The 23,967-nt window shown below is 53.8% G+C and overlaps 3 protein-coding genes across 3 annotated transcripts in view; 2 read left to right on the forward strand and 1 right to left on the reverse strand.

Moving 5' to 3' along the window:
* The window catches only part of EAH_00033420 (tubulin-tyrosine ligase family protein, putative), a gene marked incomplete at both ends in the record, with an annotated part of 17,035 nt that extends 6,242 nt beyond the window's left edge, over positions 1–10,793 (forward strand). Inside the window, 5 exons of the mRNA XM_013395888.1 lie at positions 150–3,469; positions 3,867–4,292; positions 4,563–8,918; positions 9,313–9,412; positions 9,536–10,793. Of these exons, the coding sequence (XP_013251342.1) occupies positions 150–3,469; positions 3,867–4,292; positions 4,563–8,918; positions 9,313–9,412; positions 9,536–10,793 (9,460 nt within the window). The remainder of the gene's footprint in view (positions 1–149; positions 3,470–3,866; positions 4,293–4,562; positions 8,919–9,312; positions 9,413–9,535) is intronic.
* Positions 10,794–11,978: 1,185 nt separating this feature from the next.
* On the reverse strand, positions 11,979–14,247 carry EAH_00033430 (microtubule-associated protein, putative; the record flags this gene model as incomplete). The annotated part of the gene is made up of 4 exons (XM_013395889.1): positions 11,979–13,153; positions 13,352–13,488; positions 13,731–13,837; positions 13,990–14,247. The coding sequence occupies 4 exons, from the start codon at positions 14,245–14,247 to the stop codon at positions 11,979–11,981; spliced, it is 1,677 nt and encodes a 558-aa protein (XP_013251343.1).
* Positions 14,248–21,039: 6,792 nt separating this feature from the next.
* Positions 21,040–23,529, forward strand: EAH_00033440 (hypothetical protein; the record flags this gene model as incomplete). The annotated part of the gene is made up of 4 exons (XM_013395890.1): positions 21,040–21,060; positions 22,340–22,498; positions 22,802–23,088; positions 23,358–23,529. The coding sequence occupies 4 exons, from the start codon at positions 21,040–21,042 to the stop codon at positions 23,527–23,529; spliced, it is 639 nt and encodes a 212-aa protein (XP_013251344.1).
* Between the last annotated feature and the right edge of the window lie 438 nt (positions 23,530–23,967).

Genomic DNA, 23,967 nt, shown 5'->3' on the forward strand with positions numbered 1-23,967 from the left:
CAGCAGCAGCAGCAGCAGCCCCCCCGCCAGGAGGCCAGGTCACCTCGTTGCCCTCGGCCTGCCGCCGACTCCTGTTGCTGCTGCTACTGCTGCTCCTCCTGTTGCTGTTGCTGCTGCTGCTGCTGCTGCTGCTGGAGAATGGCGCCCAGGTACTGCCGGGACAGCCTTGAGAGGAAGCACGGGGCTGGTTTGCTGCAGCAGCTGCTGCAGGAGAACGAAGCCTTTTTGCTGCGCCCCTACCCAGCAGCAGGGGGTTCTTCGCTGCTGCAGCTGCCAGCCCCCCCTGGGGCCCCCAAACTTAATGCAAAGCAGAAGCCGCTGGGGCTTTCAAGGGGCCCCTCAAGGGGCCCCACTGCTGCAGGGGGCCCCCTAAGGGGGCCCCCAGGGAGCCCCTTAAGGGGGCCCCCAGAGGGGCCCCCTCTATCTGCTTTTCTATCAGGTGAAGATTTAAGTCAACCCTCTTTGCTGCAGCTTATCCCAGACGAACTCTTTCATGGGCCCCCACGGAGGCAGCAGCTCCTACCTCAACCGCGGCTTATGACTTCAGCAGGGACCCAGGGGCCCCCACGAGCAGCAGCAGCAGCAGCAGCAGCTGCTGCTGCTGCTGCTGCTGCTTCCCCTGTTCAAGCAGGAACGACTGCAACTTCAACCGCAAAAGCTGCAGCTGCAGCGACAGCAGCAGCAGCAGCAGCAGGAAGGTCTTCTGTGTGGGGGTCTCCCCCGCTCAGGAAAGAGCGCTGGCCTCAAGGGCCTGCCATTCGCAGCAGCAGCAGCTCCCGTCTGGGGATCGACGATCCCAAACCCCACACTCTCAATTTCATGAGCAGCCGCTCTCTGGTGGAGCGGCCCGCCAGCTCCTCTCTGCTTCTTACTCCCTCAACCCGCAGTCATAGCAGCAGCAGCAGCAGCAGCAGCAGCAGCAGCCGCGAGCCCAGGTCTGCTACCGTGACTGCAGTGGCTGCTGCTGCTGCTGCCGCTGCGGCTGCTGCTGCAGACGGAGCAGCAGCGGCAGCAGCGGCAGCAGCCGAGGATAGCGATAGGCTTCCTGCCAGCACCCGAGCTGTAGAAGAGCTGCTGCAGCAGCTGCGCCGCAGCAGTTCATCCTTTATTAAAGCGGGGGGCCCCCAAGACCCCTGGGGGCCCCTGCCTTCATCTGTAGGGGGGCCCCCAGCCCCCCGCCCAGCAGTAAAGCAAAGCCCGTACGGCACTCTTGAAGGCCTGAGGCGCTACCTTAAGCGCAGTAGCAGTAGCAGCAGCAGCAGCAGCAGCAGCAGCAGCAACAAGCTGCAAGAGCAATACCCCCGTGCTGCTGGGATGCCTTACCACCCTTCACTCACACAGTCAGGTATGGGGGCCCCCCTTAGGGGCCCCTATACCTCCACTCAAGAAGGGCCCCCGGGGCCCCTGGGGCCCCCGCGGCAGCTGCTAAACAGGACGGGTAGCGCAGCGTTTGCGCAACGCCAGCAGCAGCACCTGCTGCTCCAGCAGCAGCAGCAGCAGCAGCAGCAAGGACCCCTGCTTGCGTCGTCGTCTGCAGCACAGTATGGGAGGCCCCTAAACCCTAAGCAGCAAACAGCTGCTAGCGGAAACCTCAAAAGAACCCCCTGTCCTCAACACCCCAGACAAAAGCAACGAGAAGCGCAAACTCCACGGATGCAGCAGCAGCAGCAGCAGCAGCAGCAGCAGCAGCAACTGCAGCAGCAGCAGCAGCAGCAGCAGCACAGCAAGGTCCCTCTTTTACCCATGGCGTCTTTGGGGCCCGCGAGCCAAAGCAGCTCGTGGTCTGTAGGCGCCTCTGCCCAGCAGCAGTCGCAACAGCAGCAGCAGCAGCAACAGCAGCAGCAACAACGACAGCAGCAACAGCAACAGCAGCAGCAGCTGCAGCAGCAACCACAGCAGCAGCAGCAGCAGCAGCAAGAGATGTCCCTTCTCTCGGAATTGTCATCCGGCGGTGCGCATAGCGCCCTGGAACAACTGCTGTGCAGCAGCAGCAGCAGCAGCAACAGCAGCAACAGAGGCAGCAGCAATCCTTCCCGGTGCCCTAGTGCAGGAAGCGAGGGGAGCCCAGCTGCTGCTAAAGACGAAGAAACAAAGGCTATCGAGGCGTTGCTGCAGCAGCAGCAGCTGCCGCCTCCGCAACAGCAGCAGCAGCAGCAGCAACGCTGCACAGACAAGGACAACGAGCGTTCTCTTGTTGTAGCAACAGACACCGCAGCATCAGCAACTCTTAACCCTGCTGCTGATGCAGCAGAGCAGCCTGCTGCTACTGCAGCAGAGCAGCATGCTGCTGCTGCAGCAGAGCAGCATGCTGCTCTTGCTGAGCAGCCTGCTGCTGGTGCTTCCGAAGGGGTCCCTAGCGAGCTAGAGGGGGCCCCCCTACTGGATGAAACTCTGATGGGGGCCCCCCTATTGGGGGCCCCCCAGCAGGACAGCTACGACGGCTTATTGCGCTCGTTTGTAGAGGAGAGGGGGCCCCAAGAGGATTGGTGCTGCAGCAGCAGCAGCAGCAGCAGCAGCAGGAGCAACGTCAGCTGCAGCAGCCACTGCAGCAACGGCAGCAGCAAAGACAGACAATCGATGCACGATGTAAGGCTGCAGCTGTCTTGTATTCACCAAGAGGTCCTCTCAATGTGGCAGCAAACGTGTGCGCAGCAGCAGCAGCAGCAACAACAACAGCAACAACAGCAACAGCAACAGCTGCTGCTGCAGCGCCGGGCCTCCCGTGGCATGCAGACAAGGGCTCAGCAGCAGCAGCAGCAGCTGACCTCTTCTCGCGCTGCAGACAGCAGGAAGCCCAAAGCGTACTCCTCCGGGGGGCCCTTGGCCTTAACTGCAGCAGCAGCAGCAGCAGCAACAGGAGGCAGCAGAGACAGCTGGGGATGGGGCTCCTCCTCGCTGTTGCTTTCATCCCCTCAGGAGAACGGCTTCACGGTAGGAAGTATATTATCAAGAGCAGCAGAAGAGCACGAACGTACCAAGCAGCAGCAGCAGCAGCAGCAGCAGCAGCAGCACGGGGGCTCGTTCCTGCTGCCATATGGGCAGGGCCATACAGCGGAAAGGGCCAGGCGGAGACTCTCTAAACGAACAGACGGCTCAAAAGGGCCCAATCAGCAGCAGCAGCAGCAGCAGCAGGACGAGCAGCAGCAGCAGCAGCAGGAGCAGCAGCACGAGCAGGAGCAGCAGCAGCAGCCGGGGTGTTTTGCGGAGGCCTCAGCAGCAGCATCTCACCCTGAAGAGCAGCAGCCTAAGCCCCACACTACCCAGCTGGGCCTGCATGCAGCAACGCAGCAGCTGCAGCAGCTACAGCAGCAACTGCAGCACGTGCGCAGCCAGCAAAGCATGTTTGAAGAGAGCAGCAGCAACGGGGGCCCCCTCTCCCTTCAAGCCCTTTCTAGGGGCCCCACATTCCAAGAGGGGGGCCCCCAGGGGCCCCCGCTATCTTCACCCCGGTTTGCGCCTTGTCTTGCGGGTAGGTTCGTTGCTGCTGCTGCTGCTGCTGTTGCTGCTGCTGCTGTTGCTGCTGCTGTTGCTTCTGCTTTTGCTGCTGCTGTTGCTTCTGCTTTTGCTGCTGCTGTTGCTGCTGCTGTTGCTGCTGCTGCTGCTGCTGCTGTCGGTAGCAGCAGCCTGGAGAGGCAGAGGAAGCAAAAGGAAAAACAACAGCAGCAAATGCAGCAGCGCATGCACAGCTAAATATAAACAAATAAAAAGAAGAAGCAAGAGCCCGAATCCTTTGAAATCAACATATATATTAAGCAGCTTCAGAGAGACAGCCTCTGTCTCCACTCTTATTTGGCTGTCTCTTCTCCGCTGTGTCGCTGCTACTGCTGCTGCTGCTGCTGTTGTTGTTCGTGTTTCTGCTGCTGCAGAGACAGCTGGAAGCAGCCAGAGTGGCGAGAAGCTGCTGCTGCAGTCTGCTGACAGCACAGTTAAACCCGAGCCATACATTGGCGGGGGGCCCCCAGGGGGCCCCCTGGGGGCCCTCGTGGGGGCCCCCTTAAGGGCCTCCCCTATGCTGAGAAGAGACAGCTACAGCAGCAAAGATATGTCGTTTGCTGACGCGCTGCAGCTTATTGACTCTCTTGTCTCCCTCACACAGCAGCAGCAACAACAGCAGCAGCAGCAAGAACTGCAGCAGCAGCAGCAGCAACAACAACAACAGCAGCAACCGCTGCACGAACAGCTGCACGAACTGCAGCAGCAGCAGCAACAACAACAGCAGCAACACTGCGAATCCTCTTCGTCTTTAGCCAGCGCCACTCCAGGCGCCGAAGAAGATCAACAAGTAAACATTGGTGAGGGTTTAGGGTTTAGGGTTTAGGGTTAAAGGTTTAAGGCTTAGAGTTTATGGTGTAGGGTTTAGGGTTAAAGGTTTATGGTTTAGGGTTTAGGGTTTAGGCTTTAGGGTTTGGCTGCACGGAGAGCCAGTTGCAGGCCGAAGGCCGCTGCTGTCTCTGTCCCCTTCCCTTTTTCTTGCGACGCAGCAGCAGCAGCAGCAACAGCAGGAGCAGCAGCAGCAGCAGCAACAGCAAGGGGCCCCTGCGCCGCTATGTGATGTGCTGCAGCCGACGAGGCCCCTCCGAGCCCCCCTACGGCAAACCCAGAAGGGCCTCCTGCCGCAGCAGCAGCAGCAGCAGCAGCAGCAACAGGAGCAGCAGCAGCAACAGCAGCAACAGCATCAGAAACAGCAGCAGCAGCAGCAGCAGCAGCAGATGTTGTTGTGACACCTCGGAAGCCCCACAGCAAGGGAAAGGATACGTTGCTGGGGCCCTCCAACAGCAGCGGGAGCAGCAACTCGATCAACTGCAGCGGAGACAGTACCAGCAGCAACAGCAGCAACAACAACAGCAGCAGCAGCAGCAGCAGCAGTGCAGACATGTCTGTCACTCCATGCAGAGAGGAATTAAGTTTGGGGGACTCCGCTTTGGCTGCTGCTGATGTCTTAGCAGCTGAAGTTTCTGAGGCCTCTGTTGGGGGCGTCGTTACCCGAGGAAGCAACAGCAGCAGCAACAGCAGCAGCAGCAGCAGCAGCAGCAGCAGCAAGAGTGGGGGAGATCAGCTTTCGCTGTCTCCTCGCAACAGGGCCTTTGACTCCGAGCTGCTGCTTGGAAGGGAGCCGCCGCTGTCCCAGGCGACCCTCACCAGCAGAATAACAGCAGCAGCAGCAGCAGCAGAAACAGCAACAGCAGCAGCAGCAGCAGCACTGGGGCCCCACAGCCAGGAGGAAGCCCTGCTATACCTTCCTAAGGACGCACAGACAGAGCTGCTGACTCCCCTCAGCAGCAAAAAGACAGCCCTTGGAAACCCGCAAATAATAGGAGACACAAACAGCAGCAGCAGCAGCAGCAGCAGCGGCAACAGCAGCATCAGGAGAATTCCTTCTGCTGCTGCTGCTGTAACGAAAGCTCTGCTTGAGTTCCACTGGCCTCCAGAGGTGGCCTCCTTCAGCAGCAGCAGCAGCAGCAGCAGCAGCAGCAACCGACTGTATCGGCGCATCAAACGCATGCAAATGAGAGAGCAGCGAATGTTGCGGAGACACATGAAAAATGCATGTCTCCTTTCAGGCCTAGAGGCAGCTGTAAGTGCTGCAGCAGCAGTAGCAGATCTCTGGAAGCATCATAACAGCACAGCAGCAGCAGGGGGCCCCCTAGGGGCCCCCCTTCTACAGACACCCGGGCCCCACAGGGGCTGGTGCACGGCCTTGTGGGGAGGCACAGATGAAGCAGCAAAGCTCGAACCTCAGCAGCAGCAGCAGCAGCAGCAGCAGCAGCAGCAGAAAAGGCAGCATCTGCAGCAAAAAGAGCAGCAGCTGGCGTTGCAAAAGCAACACCAGCGGCAACTCCAAAAAGATCAGAAGCAACAACAGCTGCAGCGCCAGCAGCAGCAACAGCAGCAGCAGCAACAGGAGCCGCAGCAGCAGCAGCAGGTACAGCAGCAGCAGCAGCAAAGAGAGACTGGCGGCGAGGTTAGGACATGGGTTGTAGCTGCTAGGGCCCGGCGAAGCAGCAGCAACACAATCTGTGGAGGCACATACATGAGCTGCAGCAGCAACAACTTCAGCAGCAGCAGCAGCAGCAGCAACAGGCCCCTCGCTGCACATGAAGAAGCCGAACTCATGGCGGCTTCTTCTAGCACCTGGGAGATACAAGCTGCAGCAACACAAGCAGCAGCAGCAGTACCCGCAGCGGCAGCAGCGGCAGCAGCACCAGCGGACCCACAGGGGGGCCTCAAAGCCACCTCTCCAAGGAAGCAACGCACCAACTACCAGTCTGACAGCAGCAGCAGCAGCAGCAGCAGCGGCAGCAGCGAGGAAGACGCAGACAAAGGAGAGTCTCAGGCGGGTCCCTTGCGGGGCGTCGAGCCCACATCAAGGAGTAGGACAGGCAGCAGCAGCAGCAGCAGCAGCAGCAGCAGCGGCGGAGGCAGCAGCAGCAGCAGCAGCATCCGCAGTAGTAGCAGCAGCCGCAGTAGCAGCAGGATGAGAAGCAGCAGCAACAGCAGAGGAGCTGCTGCAGCGGCTGCTGCTGCAGGCAGCCCCACGTCAGCAGACACCGCAGAAGCTGCTGCATGCGACGACTTCGCCCTTTTGATGGCTCAGTGGCTCAACTCCAGGCGACGCCCCTCCACTTGGCAGCAGCAGCAGCAGCAGCAGCAGCAGCAAGCAACAACAGAGGATTCGAGTGCCCCGGACAGCCCCAAGAGACAACGGCAGCGCAGCCCAGCATGCAGCAACGACAAAGAAAACGCTCACAAGCGTCGATACAACAGCCAGAGCAGCAGCAGCAGCAGAAGCAGCAGCAGAAGAAGCAGCAGCAGCAGAAGCAGCAGCAACAGCAGCAGAAACAGCGGCAACGGCAGCAGCAAAGCAACCCATCAGCCCGCAAGTTCTCCTAGAGCGTCTGCCTCGCTCTCCTCTGCTAGCGAAGTTACCAGCAGCAGCAGCAGCAGCAGCAGGAGCAGCAGCACGGACAGCAGCAGCAGCGGCGGAAGCAGCCGCAGCAGCATTAGCAGCACAAGAAGCAGAGGCAGCCCATACAAGGGCAGCAAAACGCCGTCCCTCCTGGAGTCCCTTGAGCCCGAAGAGGCTGCTGCTGCTGCTGCTGCTGCTGCAGAACCACAGGCTGCACTGCAGCAACAGCAGCAGCAGCAGCAGGATGAGTATCCGAAAGGTTCAAGGCTACCTGTTGCATGCAGCAGCAGCTCCTTGCCCAGCCTGCGCAAGGCCGCTTCAGCGGGGCATTTTTTTTTCAGCAACAGCAGCAGCAGCAGCAGCAGCAGCAGCAGCAGCAGGAGTAGGAGTTGGAAGAGCTTGGGGGAGGGTGTTCAAGCATTGAGCGCGAGGTGTACGCACAGCAGGCAGCTGCTGCTGCAAGCAGAAGCGGGGCGCCGTCGGCGTTTGCGAGGATTTGCTGCTGCATCAAAAACGCATGCAGAGTGCATGCAGCACTTTAGCAGAAGAATGGGGCTGGACCCTCTTAAAAGAGTCTTCTGTCTTGAGAGTTCAAAACATAGAGCAGGCATAGCGCGCAAACATACCCATTCAGCAGCAGCAGCAGCAGCAGCAGCAGCAGCAGCAGGCGCAGCAGCAGCAGGAGTAGGAACAGCAGCAGCATCAAGAACATCAGGAACAGGAGCACCAGTACCCGCACCAGCACCATTACCATCAGCAGGAGCACCAGGAGCAGCAGCAGCAGCAGCAGCAGCAGCAGCAGAAGAAGAGGAAGAAGCACAGCAAAGAAGAGGCGGGACGACAGTAGAGTCTTGTGTTGGTGCTGCGCTGCAGCGCCGTGGCTGGGCTTACAACAGAGAGCTGAGTTCTTCGTTTTACGATTTGAAGTGGAGCGTAAAGCAAAGAAAGAGAGATATACTTTTAGCTAAACCGCAGCAGCTGCTTAACCATTTTGAGGGCAGCGAAGCACTTACTACTAAAGGGGGCCTTAATGCTTCGCTGCTGCAACTCAGGTGTACAGACAGCATCAATATATTTGCTTTCTATCCACGTACATACGATTTGTCTTCATTAGCAGATTCTGCTGCTTTTGTTCTTGACTGGGCAAGAACTGAGGCCCTTCTTGTTCTCTTATCTTATCTAAAACATACAACAAGCTGTCTTATCTCTGCTGCTGCTCCTGCTGCTCCTGCTGCTCCTGCTGCTCCTGCTGCTGGTACTGCGGGAAGGAGCAGCAGCAGGCCTCCTTCTTTGCGGCGAGGCGGTGGGCGGGAGCGTAGCTTGACCCCTTACCCTGCAGCAGCAGCAGGAGCAGCAGCAGGAGCAACAGATAGTTTTGATCTGAGGTGTGTGTACACCCGAGAGGCGGTGCTGCTGCCTTGGCTAGCTGTGGAAGTGTTGGAGGCGTGGCTTCCAGAACTGCTTCCTGATAGATATTTAGATAGCGTTGATTTGCTGCAGCAGCATGAGCCTCTGTCTCCCGCTCATATAGAAGCCTTTTCTACTGTTGCTTGGTGCATGCGGCAACACCCCACACCCTTCATTGCACACTGGCAGCAGCAGCAGCAGCAGCAGCAGCAGCGGCAGCGGCATCGGCAGCAGCGGCAGGGAGAGGAGGGAGAGGAGCAGGTGCTGCAGCAGCTGCTGCCGCCTCAGCAGCAAACAGTAGGGGGCCTCGCAAGCCTGCAAAGGGGGCCCCCAAGCGAATTGGTGCTGCAGCTGCTGAGACAGATCAAAGCAAATTGGCCTCTGTGGGGTACTGACATCGGCAGCAGCGCAGACGTCGATAGACTCCTAGGCATTACAAACAAGCAGCAGCAGCAGCAGCAGCAGCAGCAGCAGCAGCAGCAGCAGCAGCAGCAACAACAAGAGGAGTGGCCCAGCAGAAATATTTGGATAGTCAAACCCTGCAGCAACGCCCGCGCCTCTGGAGTTAAACTCTTCACTTCTCCTCTTGAGATCCTTAGATCAGGTAAACCCTAAACCCTAAACCCTAAACCCTAATGTACATGTAAAAAGCTTTATAAACAAATTTAAAACAGAGCTGTCTCCTTCTAATATTCTTTTAGTATTCACATTTATCTGCTGCTGTATCCTGTCTCTGCAACAAACAAACAAAAGCAAAGACATTGCTGCCTCCCTCTTTATATTGCCTGCGATTGATTTTTATTTACTTTCTGTTCTTTTAATTAGGGTTTAGGGTTTAGGGTTTAGGGTTTAGAGACAGACATATATCCCTTTGCAGATCTTTCTCGTCTGTAATACTTTTTTTCTTCCCACACGAAATTATATCATTTATTTATTTATTTATTTATTTATTTATTTGTTTGTTTGTTTGTTTGTTTGTTTGTTTATGTTTATTACAGGCAGGGGTTTAAGAGGCCGACTGGTGCAGCGTTATATAGAGCGCCCATTACTATTATTTTTTTCTCGCAAGTTTGATGTGCGTGTGTGGGTCTTAGTTAGGTCATTTAAACCATTAAAGATATATCTTTTTAATAAACCCTATATACGTCTTTGTTCTGAGTCTTATACTACTAAAGAAATACATAACAGATTCAAACATATATCTAACTGGAGCCTTAACAGACTTAAAAGGCGCCACCCCACACACAACCACCATCATCATCATCGTCAGCAGCAGCAGCAGCAACAGCAGCAGCAACAGCAGCAGCAGCAGCAGCAACAGCAGCAACAGCAGCAACAACAGGAATCCAAGATAGAGATACCGCGACTCAAACAAGGCAAACGCAAGGAGCGAGACGGAGCAGGAGCAGCAGCAGCAGCTGCTGCTGCTGAGGGTTCTGCTTCCGCTTCAGCTGCTGCTGCTGCTGCTGCTGCTGTTGGGGGGCACTCTGTTGTGTGCGAGAAGTGCTTAGAAGAGGAAGAGAGTGTAGAGGGTGTCCTTCCTGTAGACTACTTATGCTGGTGCTTAGCTGAGCGTACAGGAGACAGCAGCTACTGGCCCTGTGTGCTGCTGCCGCAGCTGCGGCTGCTCGTGCTGCAGGCTGTGAGAGCGGGGAGGCCGCAGGTGGTGCAGCGCAGCAGCAGCTTCGAACTCTTTGGCTTTGATGTTTTACTTGATGAAGACCTTAACCCCTGGCTCTTAGAAATCAATCTCAGCCCCGCATGCAGCAGCAGACAGCCCTGGATGCATGCGCTCCTAACAGAGATGACGGAACAACTCCTAAACCTTGTTCTGCCTCAAACACACAATCAGCAGCAGCAGCAGCAGCAGCAGCAGCACAAGGGGGCCCCTAAAGGGGCCCCCAGTGACCTGGCTGAGGCACACCTAAGGAAGCTGCAAGAAGGAGAGAAGAAGGGAGAGGCCCCACAACAAGCTGCATGCGCTCCTCTTCATGAGGCCCCAACCCAACCTATAACAAAAGAAAATACCTCCAACGCTGCTGCTGCTGCTGCAGCAGCAGCAGCAGCAAACAGGGGACAATGGGAGCTTATTTTTGATGAAAGTCTGCCCCTCGATGTCGCCATTAAAAAATTTGCTCCTCTCTTTCCTCAAGACAAAGACAAGGGGGGCCCCCAAGGGGGGCCCCCAAAGGGGCCCCCAACAAGCGAAGAAAGAAGAGAGAATATCAGTGAAGGCAGCGCCAGACTGATCAAAGAAATATATGCAGAGGGGGGGGCCCCCGCCTCCTTCTGCTCCGTAACTGCAAGGCAAGCTAAGCACGAGCTGTACGTACAGGGTAGACGAATTGCATCAAGTGGATACGCTGCTGCTGCTGCTGCTGCTGGAGCTGCTGCAGCTGCAGCAGCAGCAGCTGCTGCTGCTGCAGAGCAACGCCAGCTGCAGCAACTTCAGAGAAGCCAAGAGCTCAGAGAAGTATAAACAGCTTCTTGAAGAGGCCTTCGGGGTCCTCAACAACATATTATTATTTTAAGGGTTTTACATCGCCGCTAGAAAATACTCCTTTAGATGCTGCACATACTGTCTTATTGCTGCTGCTGAGGCAGCCTTATTGCTGCTGCTGCTGTATACTCTAGTCAAAGAAGCACGGACAAGCCAGGGTTTAGGGTTTAGGGTTTTAGGGTTTAGGGTTTTAGGGTTTAGGGTTTTAGGGTTTAGGGCTTCGCTCCCCGACTCCGGCCCCGTATAACTCAGGCACCTTGCCCTTAAGGGTTTAGTATTTAGGGTTTTAGGGTTTAGGGTTTGCAAGGGGGTCGGAGTCTCCAGGGCCGTAGCTATAGGGCGTCAGCTAGGGTTTAGGGTTTAAGGTTTAAGGGGCTCTGCTGTCTGTGCAGATATTGCATGCCTGCATTTAACCCTTCATTCTTTCAAAAAGCCATAGGGTTTAGGGTTTAGGGTTTAGGGTTTCGTAGAGACACCATCAGCGCCTGGGGACCCCTGAAAGGCGCCCCCATGATACCTGGGGGCCCCTTTAGGGGGCCCTTTACGGGACTCATCAGGGGGCCCTTCAGTGGCCCATTAGGGAGCCCCTCAGGGGCCCATTAGGGTCCCTTCAGGGGCCCATTAGAAGGTCCTTTCGGGTAATGTAGGGGCCCCCATGATACCTGGGGGCCTCTGTAGGGGGCCCTTGAGGGTCCCGTAGGGGCCCCCCATGACACCTGGGGGCCCCTCTAGGGGGCCCTTAAGAGCCCCATAACGGCCCCCTTAGGGGGCGGGCTTTATGAGGTCCCGGGCATCTTCTCTAAGTTGCATGGGGGCCCCCCTAGGGGGCCCCCCTATGCGGGGGCCCCCGTAGGGAGCGCCTTAAGATTTAGGTTTTGTCTCTGCCAGTCGCTATGCCTGTGGGGCCCCTAGAGGGCTTATTAGAGTCCCCTAAAGTTTCTTTTTGGGGTTTGTTTGGGTAAGATATATATATATAGTTTAAATAAATAAGCTGAGGTGCGGCGAGTTGGCTGAAGGTACAGGGGAGAAAAGCCGCAAGTAAGAGACAAAGACAAAGCGAAGAAAGCAACACAATCGAAGGAGTAAGGGGTTAGGGCCCTAAAGGGCCGGAAGCAGCAGCAGAGCTGCAGCAGCATCAGCTGCAGCAGCACAACTGCAGCAGCATCAGCTGCAACCGCCACTGAGGATTTGATGGATGCGGAGGCGGCCGTCGCTGCCTCCTGAGACGATTGAGGTGTCTGTACACCAGGAGCAGCAGAGAAGCCTTACAGGGAGGCCCTTGACTTGGGCTTTAAACACAGCAAGTGCTGCAGCAGCAGCACGCAGATCGTGCAGCAGCACGCAGCCGTCCTGCCCCACAGAAGCTAAGAGGCCCCCGTTGCTGTTCCAGCTAACAGCAGCAGGCAGACGCGCATGTCTTGTCTTAAAAGACGTACGCAAAGAGAACCCCACATTATCGTCCCCCGATCCCGATCCCGATCCCGATCCCAGGCCATCTATCGCCACCCCCTGAGGTGTACGTACATCCCACAGCCTCACCCGCCCATCATCATGAGCAGCAGCAAGCAGAGAAGGTTGTGCTTCCCTTGTAGACAAGGCCAGAGGGATGGAGTTGCAGCGCCACTCTGCTGCTGCTGCTGCTGCTGCTGCTGCTGCTGCTCTTTTCGGGTCCCACACGCGCAACACACCGTCTAAAGAAGCAGAAAAAAGCGAAGGGCCCCCAAATACAGCAGCAGTTACGTGGTGGTAGGAAGCGGAGACAGCAAAACGAGTGTAAGGCTTCAGCAGCTGCTTCTCGCCTCCTAATGAAACAAGCAAAGGAGACACCCCACGCCGCTTCTGTCGGACAGAACCCGACCCGCCTCTATCCCCAGCGCCATCTGCTGCTGCTGCTGCTGCTGCTTCTGCTGCTGCTGCTGCTGCTTCTGCTGTGTTCCACAGAGATATAGCCCCGTCTCTGCCGCCTACAGCCACGAGGCTGCTGTCTCCTGAACTCGCGAGGCAGCCAGCGGGGCCGTTGTGAAGCCCAGCACAAACAAAAGTGTCTCTCCACCCGCTGCTGCTGCTGCTGCTGCTGCTGGCTGCTGTCTGCGTCAGAGCCACCCCTAACAATCCACCTCCCTGGGTGACGCTCAGGCAGAAGTAAGGGCCCCCCTCGGGGGCCCCCAGCGGCACTGCAGCAACATCTGCTATGGGGCCCTGACCTAGAGACACCGCGTGCTGCAGCGAAGGCCCCGCTGCTGCTGCTGCTGCTGCTTCTCCTGCATCTGAAAGGAGGGGTAAGGAACCAGAAGAATGGAGGCGCAGCACGCCGTCGTAGCAGCCAGAGACTATCGGCCCTGAACACAACAGCACCAGCAGCAGCAATAGTAGCAGCAGCAGCAGTAGCAGCAGCAAGAAGAGACTGACGGAGACGAACCAGGAGCAACACCGAGCCCCCGATCTTTCTACCGCCCAGCAAGGCAGCAGCAGCAGAAGCAGCAGCTATAGCAGCAGCAGCAGCAGCAGCAGCAGCAGGAAGTGTATCGCCGCCTTACCGTTGCTGTGGGGAACAGAGACAGCAGCAATCCAATCGGGAGCCGGAGGCAGCAGCAGCTCTGGGCCCTTTCTAGTAGCTATCTGATAGTGAAGGCGAAGAGGGGCTTCTGCTGTTAACCCCAGCTGCTGCATGTGCCTGCAGCCAACCCAAGCGCAAACACCACTTAAACGCTGCTGCAGCAGCAGCAGCAGCAACAGCAGTAACAGCAGCAGCACCTACACCAGCAGCTGACACAGCAGCACCTAGACCCAAAGCAGCAACAGCGCCTAATTAGCACGAGCAGCAGCAGAGCAGCACCACCACCGCCAGAAGCAGCAGCAACAACAGCAGAAGCAGCAGCAGCAATAGCAGCAGCAGCAGCAACAACAACAACATACTCCTTCAGGGATTTGTTGACTAGGGTTTTGTTATCGATATAAAAATCCAAAGGCTGAGGCTGGGGCCAGGCATGCGGGTCTTTATCTGATAGTAATTGATTCACGAGCTGCATATACACCCCAAACCCCACACACCCCACAGCCAAAGACAATCAAAGACACGAAATTAAGGCCCCCCAAAGACAGACAGGGGCCCCTGAAGAGGGGGAGGGGGCCCCAAAGACCCCTATTGCCGTACTGAGGAAGAAGGGGGCCTCACCTTTGATAAATCGCTGCGGTGTACAGACACCTCAATGCTTAAGGGCTCCTGAGGCAGCTGCAGGGGCTCTGGGAGGTCAGTCGTGAAGTACACATAGGCGCGGGCCCCTAGTCCAGCGCTGCTGCTGCTGCTGCTGCTGCTGCTACTGCTGCTGCTGCTGCTGATGGGGGTCTGCTGCTCCTCATCGTCGCCGTCCTCGTCGAGCCAAGAAGGCCGAGGAACCGATTGGAGGCCCCCAAGGGGCCCCGCAGCTGCCATCGTGCCTAAACCCTAAACCCTAAACCCTAAACCCTAGACTTTAATCCCTTTGTCCAAACCTCCACAGGAATATTCAGCCTAGAAGGAGTATCTAAATAGGCAATAAACCCTAAATCCTAAACCCTAAACCCTAAACCCTAAACCTCGAAGGTGATGCGGAGGCCTGTGGGGCAGTGCCTCGGAAGCCCTTACTTAACTCAACGAATGTTGCTGTGCATGCATGCAAGTAAATATAAAATAAAATTTAAAAATAATTATTTAAATACTCTCCAATGCCGCAGCCACCTATGGAAGACTGCAATTCAGTAGGGCCTCTACCTAGAGGGGCCCCTACAGGGCTTTAGGGTCCCCAGACTGAGGGGCCCCCAGGGCCCCCTAGGGGCCCCCTAGGGGCCCCTAGCGCCCGATTCTTTGCAGCAATAATTTACTTCTATTGCTATCTTTATTGTCTTTGTTTGTTTACTTGTGGAGTTAAAAGAAAGGAAGAAAGGGCATGCGGAGTTGGATCTACGGGTGTGGGTGGCCTTACCCCTTAAACCCTAAACCCGAAACCCTTATCCCTAAACCCTAATCTCTCAGCCTTAAAGCCTAAACCCTATACACGAAGAACACTGGGTTCGCTTGGCCTCCGTTCTATGTGCAACAAAGCTTAACTTTTACATGCATACATACATACATACATACATACGTGCATACATACATACATCTAATGTATTGAACAGCACTCACCCACAGCTATTACTGCGTGCTGCCCCATAAAGACCTTCTTAGACGCATACTCTATATCTATCGCCGTAGTTAGGGAGTTTTCTCTAAGGCAATCTAATCTACCAACTAACAAACTTTAAACCCTTGTCCAGTTGTCTATTATATAGAGAGAGAGAGAAGAAAGAAAAATAAATGCTGCATAATCTTCTACAGGGGTGGCCCCTTCAGGTGTTAGTGCCTCCGCTACCCTGCGAGCCCCACACTATGAATGCTAAGGGCTCTCGCAATTCAGTTGGCCTCAATTCTTGTTTACATGATCTTTATTATTAAATACTAATATTGTCTTATATCATGTTCTTTCCAGGGATAGTAAGCTAGAGGCTCAGTGAAGACCCTATTGTAGTGTCTGTGCATTACAGCTTCCCCCTCTGCTCGAACAGAACCGGCTTCCCTAACTGTGCTATTTCTATCTCTTTGGGCCTTTACTCTTCCTTTAGCTGTCTCCATTACCTCGACTATTAGGTTGTTCCACGACGCGGGGGTAGTGGGTATGTGTACACTGCCGCGTAGCTGGCCTTTCTACGGGGAGGGCTTCTTGCCCTTCCACACTGGTGCTCAACCTACTGAGCCAGACTTTATCTCCAACTGCATACTCTACGGCTCTGCGTTTATTGTCTGCGTAATGCTTCTGCTGCTAAACTGCTTTTAGTTTATGGCTTTGTACCCTGTCGCAGGGCTGACGGAAGAGCTTCATCATGGAAGGGGTAAGTGTAGAGGACATAGCACCTAAACTATCGAAGTCCGCTGCTGGCAGGGGGTTCTCACCAATTATAACCTCAACGTTTGCTCAGTAGGCAGCAAGAGGGCTTGAGTAGCGTTTTTTGTCTTTGGTTCAAACTTGTATATCTACTTCTGTGCAGTGCTGCATGGCCTGTAAAATGGGGACATGAACACTAAATTGGGCATATCAGGCAACCTGCGTGCAAATAAATGCACAAATTCTCCAGAGCGTTAGCGCAGACAGAAAAAGGGGGCTTTGTTGTGCTTGCATGTAAAGGTGCCTTGCAGCCTTAGTTACAGCGAGGTGCGTTGCAACGCATGCCAGGATCTGCCTCCTCTCCCCTAGCCCCAGGCCACTGGGCTGCTGCGCCCAGAGCTTTTGGGGAAGGGAGGGACAAGAGGGCAGGGTATCAGCTGCATTTTTGAGGCCCTCTTGCACCGAGCCGTTTGCCTGGATCCCCGCTCTCGTTGCACTGTAGATCTAACAACAACTCCACAAAATCACCTCTAGCCTCCCCTCCCGTCTTGCAGGATCTTGAACGCAGCGGGGAAAAGGCTTCGAGCTGTTGCGGGGAGGATTCGGGATGCTGGTCCATGAGCAGCAACGCACCTTGCTGCAAATCCAGCTGCGAGATAATCCGCGCAAGCACAACCAGAAACCCGTTTAGTGCATGCACTATCATTGTAGGCCGCCGTTCAATAAGTTCTTGCCGCCGTGGGGCCAGCCTACAGAAATTAAAAATCCACATACCAGCTTGAGAGGGGCTACGCTGCACCTGGCACCCCGCTCTCCCCCAAGGTGCCCACGCGCTCCCTGGTGTGCATGGGCCCCCGGCGAGGGGTGGGTGGATTAAGTAGAGGGATACAAGCATGTTTGCTGCTGCTACATTGAGTGTTTGGATTGGTGCTCTATCGGTTCCTCCTGCTGCATCTCGTCTACTGCTGCTCTTGCTGCTGCATCTGTTGTTGCTGTATCTCTTGCTGCTCCATCGCTTGCTGTTGCGTTGCTTGCGAATGGAGCTCCTGCTGCAGTTTCTTCCGCTGCTAAAACCTAAAGAAGACGGCAGCAGATGTTAGTTTACTGGATATGCTATTCAGCAGTTAAGGCAACACCCTTCTTATGCGCATCCAGTTAGCAGAGAAGCCGAAGTCTGCTAGTGCTGTATTCGGCTCTGTATCTTCGTCTATGTATTTTTTGGTTGATGCCCCGTACAAGTACATTTGTGTTTGTCTGGTGCTGCTTCTGTTTCTTTGCCGGTCCCTCTGGATCCGTATGCGCTCCATGTGCTTGTTTTGCTTTCGCTACGGCTGGTGCGTAGCCTCATCAGTTTAAGTAGTAGCAGCAGCATCAGTAGTAGTAGTTTGCTGTCTACTCTTGCCTGCCTTCTCCGATCTAGCGAGAAGTATTTCCTCCATCCCACTGCAGCCATTCTTTTCTCTCTTTTGCATGCAGCAGATAAATGCACAGCTCAGCTGTGTGTTCTTGTGCCGCTGCTGCAACCGCTGCCGGCAGCAGCAACTGAACCTCTGCATGCATCCCTGTTCATGCCTCTGTACACTGGCAGCTCATGAACGCACGGCGACGAGCCCTGCTCCTATGGGGTGAACGCATCACCGCGCGTAAGCAGCTTCGGCTGCTGCGCCTCTGCTACAGGAACCGAATTTACTGTAGCTGCCGCAGCTAATGTCATGAGGGAAGGCCCATACCCAACATCAGGTATTTCGCATACCAAACCCCAGAAGCGCAGCACCAGCAGTACTAATTACAGCTGCAGCTACTAATTCGGCTATTGCTGAAGAAGAAGCGGTTGTTGCGGGAATTGCTGTTGCTGTCGCCGCCGTTGCTGTTGATGCTGCCCTTGCATGCACGGAGCAAGCAACGCAAGCCTGCCTGCCCCTGCTCGCTGCGGTGTTCATTGCCTTTCACCGGTGTTTCGCGCAGCATTTTTGCGCTAGCATTCCAACTGAAGGGAACTGCCATACTGATGTGCCGGCCAAAGAGCACAAAGAAGAGGGGTTTCCGGACAGGCCCGCAGGTGTCTCAGAACTAAAATATAAACAAAAAGGAAACGGTCGTAGCCTAGCTAGCTGCAGGCAAAGGGGTGGAGGTACGTAACTCCTGGGACGGAACTATGTAGGAAGATATGAGTCATTCTACGCACGTAGCGGGGCAGTTGACCGCCAGATTTTGTACGCGGCCCAACTTTACATACGCTGCGCATGCCCACGTTTGCAGCCACCACGGCTGTATCGCGAAATGCATGCAGGTGTTTCTGAAGAACTGCTTCGCGTAAGCGATCCTCAGAACCCCACTGGGAGAGCCGATCTCCTGGGCATTAATTATATAGTGCTGTGACCACTGCGTGTCGTTACACGTTTGTCCAACAGCTCGGTACCCTCTGCTGTTGCCCTTCTGTGAAAATAGTTCGGGGGGGAGCTTTTGTGATTCCCTGAACCGTTTCAGAAAGCATGTAGTGCACTTAATCAAGTTAGGCACCTGCGTGTGTCTCACGAGACACCTAAACTTCGAGCGGCAAGCAGACGGTCTAAAAAGAACAGGCAATTTTCATCGTCATTTCATGCTGTGGGGAGGACCCAATTGCTGACGAAGAAATAAGACGGAAGTGGGTACGTGAACTTCGGCTTTACGCCCTCCAACGATCGCGGGGGAAAGCAGGGCATTTCCGATGCCCCGGATCGACGAACTACCTGACTGCTTGCAACGTTTATCATTTGACGCCATTCACACGCCGTTTGCATATCCCAATGCAAGCCAACGGCATGCACTTGACTGCGTTCCACAGCCGCAGCTCCGTGCGCTCTTATGTGATTTATCGACAATGGCATGATCTCAGCTGATGCCCCTTGCTGGTGCGCATGCCAACAGCCAGAAGATACCGAAGCAAATGAACGCGCTTCTGCGTTCCACTCGTTTCAGTCTTCTTCGTTTTTTCCTTTAACAGGTCATGCTACATCTGCCCCCCCCTCTCCCTAAGCAGCACACGTCCTCGTGTGCTTGATCACTCAGCAGAGGATGGGGAGCTAACGGGAGGGCATCTGCCCAACTTGCAGCTGTCGAGCCCCTTGTTATTACAGAAAGCATTTTTATGCACATGAAATACCAAGCCTCCACACCGGCAAGGCTCAAAGCATTATTCCGATTCCATCTTCCATGAGTCCGGCTTCAAGCAAAGGAGCTATCTATATTGCAGGCTCTTCAGTACTGTCAACTTCAGCTGCCGTCTTTTCTAATGCTGCTGCAGCCTGCCACCCGTTCTGCTACTTGGGTAGGCAGAGTTGCTCGACACACTGTGGATGTACTCCATTTTCCTCTTTGGAGCACCAACGCTTCTGCTGCATGTTCTCCTGCACCTAGAAACTGCAGTGTCCCTACTGCAGTTTCTGCTGTAGGCGCATCGCAGTGCGTCGCAAGTCTTGTTGCTATCGGTCCTCGTTAATGTTCTACAGCAGAGTCGCTAGCTTCGATAGCGCTGCACTGCAGCCGAAGACCTAGCGCTAAACTAAGAAGGTGGATATAGCAGAGATGCTGATGGTGGTGACGAAGTAACCACCACCAAACGGTTGAATGCGGCCCAAATTTTAAGCTGCGCTGTGCATACCCGCAGCGGTAATCTCCGCTGCACAGCTGAGGAGTGCCTGCGCATGCAGCAATAAGGCATTCCTGCACGCAAGTGATCCTTAAACCCCATTCAGGTTGTCTGCCCCATAGACACTTAGCGTGATATTATACTTTTCTGTGGCGCCTGCACGTCGTTGCATAACACGTCGAAGCCCTTTGTCAACTCCAGCTGGGAGGGGGGATAGGAAGGCTGTCCTATCTGTTCACGCTGTCTCGCTAAGCACGCTGTCCCCTTTACCTTACTGCCTGCCTTGCTCCTGCCCTCTATTGCAGCTGCCGCCCCAGCTATAAGCTGATGATTCTAAGTACTGACAGTGAAGGTCCGACCCTCTGTCGAAGACTAGGAATATATCCACAGCGCGAATTGAACCCTGTACCTCTCGAATGAATTTTCACCGTTGAATCAAATGAGCTACGAGCCACAGGGATAAAAATTTGATAGAAATGGTTACTCCGCATCTAAAGCCCTCTACGCCTTGCATGTGGGTTCAAAAGGCCGCGTTCCAATGACTATATCGCAAGCATGCATAAACCAACATGTAACGAACTGGCGCTGAAGTGCAGCATCAAAACTCTTTTACGGCAAGGAAGCTGTAAAAAGTAAAAGAGGAGTGTTAGCCACAAAGTATGCAAAGAATAACAGTTCTCTCAGCGGGGGCTCCGAGCTACCCATAGATAGTGTGCTGGGCCCACACCACAACGAAGAAGTTAATAGCGTCGCAGAAAACTCAATATATTAAAGCCGTACTGTATACTGAGAATGCTTATTCTAAAGGGGGGGGCTTCTTTATGCACCTAACAACGAATGTCAGCAAAAGGTTATATGAAGCTGAATTATATTGTGCGCTGCGCTCGCCGAAATTTGTATATTTGTAGTCCCTCCCGTGAATAGTGCTGAAGCATCTCCTTGTCTAAGTAATCCTGAGAAAACCGCTCAACTTGTATATATATGGCGTAATAATATTCTTGTTTCCTTCAACTTCTGCTCGTCTTTGAACGTGCGCTGAGGATATTACTCCGCTTTACTTGCTCCTTCTCGCAGTCTCAAGTTGCTGCCGTTTGTTAGTGTAAACTCGAGAGAATGCGCTCAACTCTATACCATTATAGGAAACTAATGTTTATGATAGGGTGAGACCTCAATGTTGGGCGCAAGCCGACGACGCTAACTTAAACTCAAAGATTAATGAAGGACTTACTACTGCCCATGCAACTGACACGAATAGTAATGATACACAATTAACTATCAAGGCAATGCTATTATCGCCGTGTGGATAGCTTCCGTAGTTTTATTCCTGCAACAACCAGCTCCCTCCCTTGTCGATGTGGGGAAAGCCTATCCGGGTGTGCTATAAAAGATTGGGACCCTTATCTATATAGAACCACTAAGTCGTGCATGTTTGTTTAACAAAGAAGATGCCAGTGACAACTGTATCTCTTTCTTTTTATGTTTGAGACAGAAGTACAACTCCAGCGAAGCAAGGAGCTCGTCCACTGTCTCTGCATCTCAGCGCCCGTCATATATCTGAACGGCTGGCAGAGACGGAGGCATTCTTCAGACATTGTTTCCGCTGTATAAACATTTTCCTCTGGAGTTATTGAGCTGGGGTCAACGACACCTGGAGAGGAGCTTCGCAGCAGTTGTTCGCCTCCTCACCCGAGGGCATATGCTGATAAATCTCCATGGTGTAAGAGGCGCAGAGGGCTGATTGAGGTTTTGAAGAAAGAGTTTTGAGCTGTTGCTTTCCTTTCTGATTCTGTACAGCACCCCCAGCACCAGCCACTGCTATGCATGAAGCCGCCCCACTGCAGCGGCTGGTTTCTGTGCTCGCACTCTTTCCAATGAGCTACGCGCTGCTACTAAGTGCAGAGATGATAAACTAACTTATCTTAGGACCCCATAGTATAGGGCTACTGAGGCAAAAGACTTGGGGCAAGAGCCTCTAAGAAGCTGCTGATGGCCTCCTCTCCCTTTCTTAGAAGTTCTGGGTACAGCGGCACAACAGCCTGGGGCTGAGGGAGACGAGTTTCTTATGGGGTGCCTATACCAGTATATTATCACCTAGTTATATAACTGACATAACCTTAATTAGCCCGCCTCGTTGCAATTAATGCTACAAGGCAGCTTCAAATGCATGCATGCACACAACCAACTCCAGTTCTGCTGGCTGCAGCAGCACTGTAGGCAATTGCTGCAGTTCTCTGTGCATGCAGGCTCCCTAAACTAAGGCGAGGTATAAGTAAGTATTCATATAGCAGCTACACACAAAGCCTGTAGCTCTGCTTTAGCATAAATATACACATACAACGGATAGAGAGGTGACGGTAGACAAGGCCCCGTTTGATGCATGCACAGATATCGCATACAAATTTTGTAGCTTTCTTCAGCCCTCTCTATTTAGCATGCATGCATGCAAGTTGAAGTATATATGGAGAGTTAATAGATTTATTATAAAACAGAAGCTATAAGGGAGGGGTCGCTTGGGGATAGTAGAGTGGGTATAAAGCTGTGTACTGCGTCTGGGGTGCCTTCGGTGTATTCTAATGAATATATTTGATTTAAAAGAAGAATTTATTAATAAAAAGAATAAAATATATCAATTTTGTCTCGTCATCCCCCTACCCCTCTGCACACACAGAGACTACATGCGTCGCTGTGTGCGCCCGTTGGGGGGTTTACTGTGTCTAAGTACGGTGGGCAGCTTTAAAGTTTGTTAATGTATTAATAAATAGAAATAAACATCAATTTCTTCTTTAAAAATTTATATTATTTATTAAACTCACACAAAGCAAAGCAGCAACTCAGACTGAAGCACCCGAGGTCTGCTGCTGCAGCAGCAGCGGGGCCCCCAGGAGCCTGTATGTTTCTTTAGAGAGTTTCGCTGTATACGTTTGTTTGCTCTATAAGGCAGGCCGCTTTGTTTTGTTTTTCTGAGCTGCCTTGCTGCTTCTTTGCTGCATCTGCAGACCGCCGTAGCACCACCACCCGCAGCTGCAACAGCAGCAGCAGCAGCAGCAACCGCAGCAGCAGCAGCAGCAGCAACGCTGCTGCTGCACAAGCTGAGCTGCTCGGGTGCAGCAGCGCAGCAGCTCTTCTCTAGATCCACTCTTCTAGAAAAGGTTGCGGTGGGCTCGCCGCCTTAGCCGCCCCTGGCTAGGCCGCAGGGCCTCTCTTGGGGCCTCGTCAAAGTGCAGCAGCAGCAGCAGCAGCAACAGCAGCAGCAGCAGCGGCGCGACTCGCTTCTTACTGAGCAGGTAATTGTTGTCAGAGAGGTCTGGGGTTCCTGCTGAGGCTGCCCGTGCTGTTCTTCTTCTCTCTCTGTGTTGCTGCTACACTTGGCTGCTGCTGCTTTTGCTGCAGCATCTGCCTTATTGCGTCTCAACTTCGATTTTGTTTCTCTTTTGCTGCTGCTGTTCCTGCTGCTGCAGTTGGGGCCCCACACTTCATCATGGTCCGCAGCGAGCAGCAGCACATGCAGCGCACAACAGCGCGGCGCTCTCCATACCCCCTTCGGGGCAGCCACGGGGGTGGGCCCCAGGGGGGCCCCCAAGGGGGGCCTCAGGGGGGCCCTCAGGGGGGCCCCCAAGGGGGGCCTCAGGGTGGCCCTCAGGGGGGCCCCCAAGGGGGGCCCCAAGGGGGCCCCCAGGGGGGCCCCCACGACCGTCTGGGAGCAGAAGGTCGCAACTGTTACGGTGCAAACAACACGCAGACTGCAGTAAGCCCTCTGCTGATTGCTGTTTTATTACAGCTATTTGAAGAGTTCCATCATTAGGTGTATAGGCATAAATTATATTCATATTTAAAGTGTATCTCCGCCAAGTATATTGAGTTGAGGTGTAGGGACAGTTATTTTATTGACTTTGAGGGTGTGGGGTTATATACGCACCTCAAGACTATCTTGAATCATATACCGTTGCTGCTGCTGCTGTTGCTGCTGCTGCTGCTGCTGCTGCTGCTGCTTCTGCTGCTGCTGTTGCACTTCAGGGTCGCTCAACGGACGGCCGCAGGCATGGGGGGGCCCCTGGGGGCCCCCAAGGTGTTGAGGAGGGGCCCCAGGGGTCTGGAGGCTTTCAAACGGATGCACAGATTACAGCAGCAAGAGAAGCAGCAGCAGGAGAAGCAGCAGCAGCAACAGGGCCTGTCCCTCGCGCTCTAGTTAAGTGGGAGGGAGATGGTAAGAGAGAAGATGAGTCAGAGACACCCTTTTATTTATTTATTAATTATTTATTTATTTATCTATTTATTTATTGTTTACTGACTGTATGAAGGATGTCTTTGTATATATGCTCGTATTCTACAGGTTGTGATAGATAGATGTGTGGGGTTAGGTATATTGATAGAGATATGCATATATATATATTATATATATTATATATATAGTATATATAATATATATAATATATATAATATATAGATTTATATATTTATGCTTGCAGGATGTGCTGGTGTAAGTCTGTGTATACTCGAAGAAGAGGCCTCTCTCTCTCTCTATATAAACCTCTACATATACATCCATATATATATTATATATTATATATTATATTATATTATATTATATTATATATTATTTATTATATATTATATTATATTATAT

The sequence above is a fragment of the Eimeria acervulina genome, genomic scaffold (assembly GCF_000499425.1).
Source record: "Eimeria acervulina Houghton genomic scaffold, Eah_scaff333, whole genome shotgun sequence".
In the NCBI taxonomy this organism is placed as follows: Eukaryota; Apicomplexa; class Conoidasida; order Eucoccidiorida; family Eimeriidae; genus Eimeria; species Eimeria acervulina.